Here is an 11,619-nt window from a genome sequence, read left to right on the forward strand (position 1 = left end):
TTGGTGCTCAGATGATCATCTGCTGCTGTTTGTAAAAGGTTTTAGATAAGCCAGAGCTCATATTACACAATAATCAGTTAATCCGTATTAGGTTACTGTGATAGCTACAGTAAATCAGGATATGAAGATATGCTGAAGATTCCCACATCTCATTAATTGATCATTTCATCCGTAGTAGACTGGCCTTGTTCTCTGTCTCGAGGAGGAGACAGTATCTCTTCTGTGGCTTAACTTGAGTCTGAACACAGAAAAGGAGTTTAAGGAGAGGTTACACAACGCAGGCCGTGTTTTTGGATGGGTCCTCTCCCCGGCTGGACGAGCGGCTTTAGCTGTGCTCTCCGTGTTAGAGCTATATTTATCACGCAAGAATTGTGGGCATGTGAATTTGTGCTCTGACCAAACCAGCGTGTCAGTCAACATGTTTCTATGTTATGATGCACACTTTTGTTATTTTGCTATTATTTATGCATATATTTCATTTCCTGTCCTTTAAACAAATAAATAAACAGCCTCAAAAGGAAGTACTTGATATTTAAAGGGTGAGGTTTTCTCACAGTGTCATTTTATTAGCAAAATGACTTACATTAACAAATCAGGGTAAGAAGTGGTAATGTGACCCAGCATATTAAATTTCACTTTAGCAATTTGTATTCCAGAGGGAAATCCTGGGAAGCAATCACTGACAATGGGACCTCAATTTAAATTACAAAATAGGCAGTACTCTGAATGCCTATAAAACATGCAAGAGATTAAATAGAAGTGTTCATTTGTCTTCATAAGGTAACCGAGACAATAAAAATGTGCTCTACATGTAAGGACTGTAGAAGCTGTGGTAATGAAAACAATAATTAATATAATCTAAGTTGCTGTCCCCGGGGCAGTTGTAAATTGATGGTATTAAATATCCTACAAACCTGTTTGTAAATTGATGACATAAGAAGTCATGGAGGTAATCTAGAATAAGTTTCCCTTTTGAAACCATTTGGCAATGTATTATGCAGCAGCCTATAGCCCCCAATGGATATTCAAAGGTTATTTATATTAAACTCTATAATTTATATTCATCAAAGAACTAAGTAACATGAAAGGATGCAATTAAAAACAATCAATTATTTCACTGTGCATAAAGTTGATTACGTAACATCAACCAGAATTCATTAGTATTAACTTGAATTGACATCGCATACGGTATTTTTCTGCCACCATAAATCTATTGATTCGAATTAATTACAGCAGCAGGGAGTGTATGGCATTGAATTCCTTTTGCTGTTTCTATTGGGTCTAGAGAAAAGATGAAAAGTTTCACATATATATTTATATATATTTGAATTTTAAGGTTATTTCACTATTATTTACCTTTATGTGTCAGAGTGGCTTTTAATAGATGTAATTAAATGCTGAAAATCCACCTTGTTCACTTCTTTCAGTTCTTCAAGGATAGAAACATTTGCCACGGAGATATAGTAAATGAGATGAGCATATGAAAAAACGTGCAAAAATCCTTTCTCTACCTTAAAAGAAAAAAAAAAGTAATGCTTCCTTCTTCTTCACATTGTCCAATTAAAATTAAAATTTTAAAATCTTAAAGTATTTTTACTTTTTTTTTTTTAATTTTTAAAAGGAAAACAACCACTTAAAAGATATTTTTAAACAAGAGATTTTTCTCTTTTTTTTTTCCCTAGTGGAAACAGTTGGGTTTTCTGACCAGAATTGTAACATTTGCTTGTTGTCTAGGATTCTGTGATGCAGCCTAGATTGCATGACCAGTTTTACCTACTAGAAGTTCCTGTTTCCCACTCGCTATGAGTGAACCTAAATGGAGCGCATTCTTGCACACTGCCTCATACAGCATTTGACAATTTAAAACTTTCTGAAATGCAGTAATCCTATTTACGGGTTTATACTTTCCAAACTCCAGGAAAAATAAAATACGTATAAATGATACCATGCTTTGATGGCATCTTCCAAATGAAGAAAATATTCTAGCTTGCCCACCTTTATATGTGTTTTCCAATCTTGGTTTTAGCTTGCAAGCAATTTTGATGGTTATTTCCACAATGTGTTTAGGCCAAATACAGCGAGGTTTTCTTCATGTGTACTTTAATTTTTCCACCAAAGCAATAAAATTGGAAGTGCAGGATAAGACACAGTACAGAAGAAGGTGCAGGCAAGATCTCCCCATTGCTATGCAATAGTCTGGAACCTCATAACTTAGCTTTTTGTTTGCATTTTCTTGTTACAAATATGCAGATAAAATACTGGGAGTTTAGCAATATTAACACATTTGATTGATTGGAATTTAGCAATGCTAACATATTTGATTGATCGGAATTTTCTATTAATCTGTTTGTGTGGGGGCTTGCTATTTCCACACTTTTTCTTTCTCTCTTCCTTTTTCTTTTATAAGGAATATTTTGTGCTCTGACACAAGAATACTCACTGATACAAAAAAGCCCTGACATCAAGTGTCAAACAAGAGCATGACAAGAGAGTGAGGTAGAGGGGACAATGATAGTAGAGATGACCAAGGTAGCCAGAGTCCCTAGCTGCGTTTCCTAGTTGGAAGATGAAAGCACAGCTTGCAGACCTCCAGGAAAGCAAAGGCCATCTCTAGCTGGGGTGGAGACCCAGGTGTTGTGTAAGACTGTAGTGGACAGTGTCAGCTGTACAGACATCACTAACGCCAATGTGATGGGCGCTTGTGTGCAGGTCATCCTGCTTCTTGGAGGGCACCCCTGTGTACGGCAGCTGCTCCGGCAGAGGCTGCATCCCTGGCTGCATCCCATGGTAGGGACTGGCAGCTGCTCGCTAATGAGTACGTCCTTGAATATGGATGTTGCTCTGCTGGCTTGTATCGGGAGCAAGGACTAAGTGTTTAATGTGCCAGCTATTAGTATTTTAAAATTGTGTTGCTGCTTTATGAAAAGCAATGATTAGACCTTGGCTGCTGAGAGAAGGACAGAGCCATGTTTTTTCTCCCTCACCCAAAATAATATCCAGAGCTCCTGGCGTGGTGGAGCAGGTAGCAGCCACCCTTTCGCTGCTGATTCAGGCTATGCACTGTGTGCTCTGGCTACTTGTGTGAAGTGGAGCGGAGGGAAAGTAGGAGACCACCTTGTCTCTGCGCCCTTGCAGTGCACATCTCTGACTGGGTAGGAAGCCTGCAGCACAACGTAACCTGCTCCTGTGAGTTTGTGAATACAATGGCCCGATTTCAGAGCAGAGAAGTCCGCCATTTATTCAGATTTTTCACCTTCAAAACACCTTATTTATTCAGAATTAGAAGTGGACACACAGAAATTTATTCTGGGTGTGTCTGAGAGAAATCTTCTGCTAAAATGTAGAGAAAACAGCGGTTGGCAGTATCTGTATAAATAACCTACCTCTGTTTTTCTCAAGACGTCCAGGAGACAGCTGTCACTGGACATATCTAATATTTGCTTAGATTTTTTAAAAACTGGAAATCTTTGTCTACTGCTTTTAATGTTACAGCCATGAGAAGACCAAGTCATGTGAATGTATTCCATAATCCAATTGTGTTCCATAATTGCTACTTAATTATGGATGCAAATCACAAAGAAGCATAATGAGAGCCATAGCTCTCCAATTTGTTTCACTTTAAACAAGTAAACCAAACAGAAGAGTCAAAGCAATGGTCCTGTTTTTCTCTATGATTCAATACAGTTCAAGGCTCTATGTATTAAGAGTTCATTGAAAACACAATTAAATCAGATGATAAAACAAGGGAAAATCTATACATTCCATAGTTTTGAATCAGAAAGGATTTTCTACACCAACAAGTGGTGTGAAAGTCAGCATATCAAGTTCAGTGGTTTGGGATGTGGTTCCCTCTGCTTACCTTGCCAAGGCCTTTGGAATTCCTCTCCCTGCTATGTGGCAAAACAACTGAGAATTTTGCCATGGTGTGGACTTCTTTTTCCTGTCCAATATCTCCTGTGAAGGAGATGGAAGTGATGGGACATCACTATCATAAAATTGAATATTTAGGTGAAATTGCCTTCTCTTAGGCTCTCTTCTCTTCTGTACATTCAGGCCCTACGTACACTGTCACAGCGAGAATGCAAGTTGGGGGGTGAGAAATGAGAAGACAGACAGAATTAGTTGGTGTTTGTGGCTGAATGGTCCAAAGAAAATGGGAGAAAATCTTTTCCTTGAATCAGAGTTCATCCCAGATGTTGTTCAGAATTATCTGCATTTGCATTAGAAAATATAAACACATTTGTTTTCTTTTTGCAGAGCAAAGATTCTTCCAATTTATTATACGTTGTTAAAAAACTACCCTAGGGACTATATTATGTCCAGATACAGCAGTATAATTACATTGTTATTCTACTAAAGTGGAGTTAAACAAAGATAAAAGCAGTCTTGAAATGAATTGAATATGGTTTTCTGTTCCTGGTATGGAAAATGGGAGGAATAACAAATTACTGAACAAATTTTATCCTGTCTGCTGTGCCACACCATTAGAATATGTAGGATGGTGATGGGTATAATCAGGGCACTATTCTGTCTGTGAAAGAAGGCCTTAATATAGAATCATAGAATCACAGAATCTTTGAATTGTGAGGTGATTTGAGACAGCCAGCATGACTTCACTAAGGGCAAGCCCTGCCTGACCGACCTGGTGGCTTTCTATGATGGACTGACCCCATCTGTGGACAAGGGAAGAGCTACGACTGTCTTCTATCTGGACTTGTGTAAGGCCTTTGACACGGTCCCCCACAACAGCCTTCTCTCTCAGTTGGAGAGATATGGATTTGATGAGTGGGCTGTTAGGTGGATGAGGAATTGGTTGGATGATCACATCTAGAAGGCAGTGGTTAGTGGCTCAATGTCCAGATGGAGATCGGTGACGAGTCGTGTGCTTCAGGTGTCTGTACTGGGACCAGTACTATTTCCTATCTTCATCGGTGACCTAGACAGTGGGATTGAGTGCACCCTCAGGAAGTTTGCAGATGACACCAAGCTGAGTGGTGCGGTTGACACGCCTGAGGGACAGGATGCCATCCAGAGGGACCTGGACAAGCTCAAGGAATGGGCCCATGTGAACCTCAGGAGATTCAACACAGACAAGTGCAGGATCCTGCACATGGGTCGGGAAAACGCCCTGTATCAGTCCAGGCTGGGGGATGAAGGAATCGAGAGCAGCCCTGCCAAGGAGGACTTAGGGGTACTGGTGGATGAAAAGCTGGACATGAGCTGGCAATGTGTGCTTGCAGCCCAGAAGGCCAACCGTCTCCTGGGCTGCATCCAAAGTAGTGTGGCCAGCAGGTCGAGGGAGGGGATTCTGCCCCTCTACTCTGCTCTAGTGAGACCCCACCCGGAGTCCTGCATCCATCTCTGGAGCCCTCAGCACAGGAAAGACATGGACCTGTTGGAGCGGGTCCAGAGGAGGGCCACAAAAATAAGCTGAGGGCTGGAACACCTCTGCTGTGAGGACAGGCTGAGAGAGTTGGGCTTGTTCAGCCTGGAGAAGAGAAGGCACCAGGGAGACCTTAGTGCAGCCTTCCAGTACTTAAAGGGGGCTTATAAGAAAGATGGGGACAAACTGTTCAGTAGGGCTTGTTGCAACAGGACAAGGGGTAATGGTTTTAAAGTAAAAGAGGGCAGATTTAGACTACATAGAAGGAAGAAATTTTTTACAATGAGGACTGTGAAACACTGGCCCAGGTTTCCCAAAGAGGTGGTAGATGCCCCATCCCTGGAAACATTCCAGGTCAGGCTGGACGGGGCTCTGAGCAACCTGCTCTAGTAGAAGATGTCCCTGCTCATTGGCAGGGAGGTTGGATGAGATGGCCTTTAAATGTCCTTTGCAACTCAAAGATTTTTTGATTCTATGATTCTCTCTCAAATCTGACAAAAATAATTTTTTTTGGACAAAAAAGTTGAACTAATTGTGTGTTTTGTAGGTCACTTCTCAGCAATCTGGAACCAAACCATTGACCTTCACTTTCGTACCATCCATTGGAAGACTTCCAACTCATTTTGAGGTTATAGATGTCTCTAAGTTCCTTGTGACAATTCCAGATGAACCGAAGGATCTGAGCAATCAAGAATTTATAAATAAGGTACATTTTTGCTTGCGCTGATTTTTCCACTTTTTCAATAGATACAGAAAATTTTGTCCTGAACATCGCCAAACTGAAGCTCTTTCCAACGTGCTTCTTGGCTTGTGCTTCCTTTTAATTTCCAAACCTACCAGAGATGCAGAACCATTATGCAAGAGAAGGCTGATAACTGTCAATGGCCTGTTTTGCCTTTGGCAGAGTTTATATTGGAAGGAAACCCTTGCCCATATCAATACTGTCCTCTGTCAGTCATGCAAGGGCTATAGTCTTGGCAGATGAGGGGGGATTCCTTCCCGATCTTCATGAGAGCAAGAGTGGTGTGTGAGGAGTGTTATCACATGGGAATTGACCAAGAGCTGGTCACTGGATCCTGGTTTTAGCAAATGCCAGTGATGTGGCTTCCAGCAAATGTGCCAGTCCCTTTCATAGCTGTGCAGTAATGCATCAAAGCGAAAGCTTGCTTTTTGTTTTTGAAAGCTTGTTGCCATGATTTGCTGTGACTGTGAAGGCAGCAGCACATTCCTGGTCCTCCTGTCTTTAGCCAGCCCATAGTGTTTGTTATTCCTTTCCTGCCTCACAATGCTTAACAGCCTCCTATTTTAGTCCATGCTTCTTGAGAGGAAACTGGAATTCTCAGATTAATATTAATGCTTATGGTGATTCTGCTCTTGTGTAACAGCTTCTTCCCTGGGACATTTCTGGGGCTGCAGTTCTTGATGCTAATAAACTTTTCACAGGAATCCTCTGACCTGAACATGCTCCAGCATTTTCAGTGGCCTATCTGACTAAAAAAGGTGTTGGTCTGGGCAAAGAATGGTCATGATTGAAAAGACATGCACTGGAATATTATCCTTAGGATGTTTAACTCTTGAGTTACATTTCCAACCACTCAGTATTGGTTTTGCTGTAAGTAAATAGTGCCCTGGGTAAGGCAGAATCAAGTATTCCTGACCTCTGTCTCCCTGTGTTTCCCTGTAGGGAGAGAAAACTTTCCTGGTGGGTGATGTAGTACTGAGGCCTTCATAGCACAGATCACTCCCTTTTCTAAAATGTCTAGAAACTTTGCTTGTTCAGTTTGCTACCAGTCTTCTCTGGTAGTCTCTCCTCCCACACCTCTGGAGTAGATGGACTGCAAGATGGGGACTGGTGGAGCAAAGTCCCTTCCACTTTAAAAAAAGATCAGGTTTGAAACCACCTGAGGAACCTGAACATACATAAGTCTATGGGACCTGATGAGGTGCATCCCAGAGTCCTGAGGCAATTGGCTGATGTAGTTGCCAAGCCACTCTCCATGGTATTTGAAACGTCCTGGCAGTCAGTTGAAGACCCTGGAGACAGAAGGGAAACATTGCACCCATTTTTAAAAAGGTAGCAAGGAGGACCCTGGGAGCTACTGACCCATCAGCCTCACCTCTGTGCCTGGGAAGATCATGGAACAGGTCCTCCTAGAAGCTATGCTAAGGCACATGGAGGGCAGGGAGGTGATTCGAGACAGCCAGCATGGCTTCACTAAGGGCAAGCCCTGCCTGACCAACCTAGTGGCCTTCTATGATGGAGTGACCACATCAGTGGACAAGGGAAGAGCTATGGATGTCTTCTGTCTGGACTTGTGTAAGGCCTTTGACGCAGTCCCTCACAACATCCTTCTCTCTAAATTTGAGAGATACAGATTTGATGGGTGGACTGTTGGGTGGATGAGGAATCGGTTGGATTGTTGCACCCAGAGGGTAGTACTCAACAGTTCAATGTCCAGATGGAGATCGGTGACAAGTGCTGTCCCTCAGGGGTCTGTACTGGGACCAGTACTCTTTAATATCTTCATTCTATGATTCTACGAATATTTTAAAAAAGCAGCCAACATCAGATAATGAAAATAACACCTCCAAAGTCACACTGGTGGTATCTCCCTTTATGGTTGAATTTTTTTTTTTAGGAACTGAGCTCCAGGGACTTGTGGAGCTGCCAGTGGAAATTTGTCATTACTGTGTTCCTCAAGCAGGATTCAAATATAAACCCCATCTACAGGCTTTCTCTTACAGTACACAATATTTCTATTCTTTTAACTGATTCCTCCTTCAAGAGAAATATGATTTACCATAAAAATTTCAGTGTTGAATGATTTGATGATATGCATGTTGCATGCTCAGTTTGCAGTACTCCTGCTCTCATCCTAAACATGCTTGAGAAGTGACATACTGGAAGTGGAAACTGCAGAAAATAAGAACAATTACGGTCTGTGCTGAGAAGCTTGAACATACAGTAAAGCTCTCTGACCTCAGATTCTTTGTGTGCTCTCTTCAGAGAATGCCTTGGCTTAAAGGCTTTTGTTTCTTCATTAATATGTATAGTTTTTGTCCCACATTTGTCTGTCAGACTCCTCTGAGGAGCATTGTCTGCTCCCGTGGATCCCGCGGTCAGGATGCCTTCCCATCGTGTCTGGTGTAGTCTGGTCTGACAGCTCATTCGGCTTGACTGCACCCTCCTTTTTGGTTCCCGCGCCAGCCCCGGGCTCGGGCCATCATTATGCTCAGGGTTCCCTGTTGCTCTGCAAGTCACCGGGAAGGCAGTCCCCGCAGCATCATCTGGGGAAGTGGAAGCGGGGTCTCCTGGGAGAGCTTGTTTCTGCTGGGTGCTCATGCCCAAATTCTTCATTCATTCTCTGCACTTGTAGTAGCACAGTACCAGCCACCGCTGCAAGCCAAAATTACTTTGCATTTTTGGGAACACAAATAAAATACAGCTAATTGGGATCTTTTTCCCTGTATCTTTTGCAGTCTAACGCAGTTTCTGATGAGCTGGTCTTAAAAAGCGGCGCCAGACAAGACTGTGTGTCCACCATCCATACAGACAGCACCCAAACGACTTTCCAGTCCCTGGGGTGTAACTCAAGGAAAGGAGAAATGCAGGAGAATGATCTTTTTAAGGCTGAGTTTATCCTGATTACGGACTCAGGCGATGAAGATGAAGTAGCCGCTGCCTCGAACAACATTCATCATCCCTCCAATGGCTACGGTCCCATCAGCGCTCATCTGCTGGCCACATCCCATGTTTCCACTGGCACCGAGGCAGGGAAACCTCCTGGAGATGGGCATGTTCCAGGTGCTGCACTTTCCCACAACACTGCTGATCTGCAAAAACATCAGGTAACCTGTTCTTTAAACTCTAGAGCTAATCTTTGCTTTCTAAAGCTTTCAGGATGTGGACACTGAGTCAGTTTGTAAAGCAACTTGGTCAATTTATTCCTTAATTAGCATTTTTCTTCGTCATTCCTATAAGGTTTGGAATCTAAGTAGCTGTCCCAACCCTTCTGATTTACTGCCTCTCCTTATGTCTCTGGTGTATAAATGGAGCAGGTAGTGCAGATCTGTTGTTCTTTCCTTTAAGAGCAGGTCATCATGACAGCAGGTTAATCAGGTGTTAGATTCTCAGCTAGTCTAAATTGGCTGAGGTCATTGAAATCAATGGAGCCTACAGATCAGTTGAATTATTAGCATCAGACTTCCCAGGCCTATTTTTTTCTCAGCACCCATTGCAGCAACATCCTTATCACATGGAATAGATTCAGACATTTCCTTTGACCTCAGCAGGGTTTCCATTGGTTGAAAATGTCATTCTTCATCGATAATCTAAAAAAATTTTGATCATGGCTACTTTGTCTCTGAAAATGAATAGGACTTCCTATCTTGTGTTGAAATACTTGTGCTACTCAATTTTTCATCAAATTCAGTGTCAATTTTTGATTGAGGAAATTGTGAATAAGAAATTCAGTCTGATTTGGGATTTACAGCATTATGAAATACTCATTTCTTCTAAGAAACTCACAGTGAAGTCAGTGAGAATTTTACCTGAGGACTGTGTAAAGGAAAAAAGATAAATCTATGTGGGGAAGCAGCTTGTAAAAAATAATTGTCCTAGGGAAACACATATTTACTTCAGCAGTGGTCAGTATGCAGATTCTGCCGGGCTTACTTTGGTGGTTCCTTTAAAAGGTATTACAAAAATTGTGTGAGTTTTTTTGTAAGACTATGCAGAAAAATTCATATGCTGTAGCTTTCCTAAGCTTTTGATGACTTGACAAGTAAACAGAGATTTGCCTGGCAAAGTAACAGAAAATACAGATTGCATGAAACAAGGAATTAAAACCTAACTTTACTAGCTGTTCACCTGAATGTGAAGAGGGATAGTATTTAGTATGGGTAATGCATCTCTCATCATTATTCTTAAGTCACAGTTTTTTGAGACTGTACGTACTTCCTCTGTCTTCATTTTCTAAATATCTCTAGCTCTCTCTATCTCTTCATAAGAAGAAGATTTTTTTTACTAATTTGCTTTTTGCCGATGTTCTGATTCTTCTTTGGTGTTTCCTTGGGCATCGCTCTTTCTGGCTTGCTATTAGATAATGAAGTATCAGCAGTTCATAAATGAAGGAAAATGATGAAATTATTAAGTAGATGCATTATTTATCTGTTGGTAGCTTTCCTATGTACAAAGGACTCCATATCGGGGCTACTTGGTCAGTTCTAGGATTATAATGGCAGCATCATGTCCCACTTAAGAGCTATTACATATAACATTATGTTCATTTAAAAGCATAATTAGACAATGGGTTTCCTGTCAGAGATGGGAAAAACAAGAACCAGCACTGGGGATTATTGTGTTAAACAGAGGATCACTCTGACTGAACCAGGGGCCTCCTACAGCTTCATTAATTTCTGACTTGGTTTAAAAGAAAGACAAAAAAAGAAAAACATTGGAAAAGTGGAAGCTTCTATTGTTCTTTGAGGTGTAAAGGTTCTGATTGATGTTGGAAAATGCTATGCCACATTCAAAGTCTGAAAAAATCAATTTAAAAAAAATTAGTTATTCTGGTCTTCTGGTCAGATTTGGAAGATTTTGGTGATAGTTTACTGTTTATATAGTGTACCTTTTTTTTTTTTTTAAAATGTTAAAGAGAGTCTAGTTATGCGAGAGAGAGGCAGACTGACTCCTGCCCTTGGCAGTGCACCCTTTGGGGTGAAGGGGGATGTGTCTCCTCCCTTGAATGCCAGGACGATAACTCAGCTTGGAGAAACTTTTTGACTCACTCTGGGGGATCAATAGCCAGAAGGCTTTTTTAGCTAGTCCAAGTCACTTGACATTCCTCTGTCCAGTGCATGTCATCTGGTCTGGCTTTTCCAGACATATCAGTCAAGAGTCCCTACAAACTTCTGCCATCACCAGGAAAAACGCGACTTCCTTCTTCGAAGAAATGGGACTGTTCTGAATGGCATCTATATTAATTAGGTCTCAGCTTGCAGGTTGATTTACTGTGCTGTTTCAGGAGATTTTGTCACATTTTCCACAGTCTCCAGTGCTTCTTTCTGTCTTTCAGGTTACAGGCTGTGGTAGGGAATTTACTTTATTTTTTCGTATCTATAATCAAATTCTACTGAGATCAAAGCATGGTTAACTGGCTCCAAGACCAGGTCTACATCAAGCCACACCCTCTCTCAGATATGATTTTTGCCTTTGGGCTCTCTGTCACACTCTT

At 41.5% G+C, this 11,619-nt stretch overlaps 1 protein-coding gene across 1 annotated transcript in view; it reads left to right on the forward strand.

The window, feature by feature from the left end:
• Positions 1–5,930: 5,930 nt before the first annotated feature.
• The window catches only part of MLIP (muscular LMNA-interacting protein), a gene marked incomplete at both ends in the record, with an annotated part of 42,607 nt that continues 36,918 nt past the window's right edge, over positions 5,931–11,619 (forward strand). The window contains 2 exons of the mRNA XM_010288530.1: positions 5,931–6,089; positions 8,864–9,232. Coding sequence (XP_010286832.1) covers positions 5,931–6,089; positions 8,864–9,232 — 528 coding nt within the window. The remainder of the gene's footprint in view (positions 6,090–8,863; positions 9,233–11,619) is intronic.

Source organism: Phaethon lepturus, unplaced genomic scaffold (assembly GCF_000687285.1).
Source record: "Phaethon lepturus isolate BGI_N335 unplaced genomic scaffold, ASM68728v1 scaffold6596, whole genome shotgun sequence".
Taxonomy (NCBI): Eukaryota; Metazoa; Chordata; class Aves; order Phaethontiformes; family Phaethontidae; genus Phaethon; species Phaethon lepturus.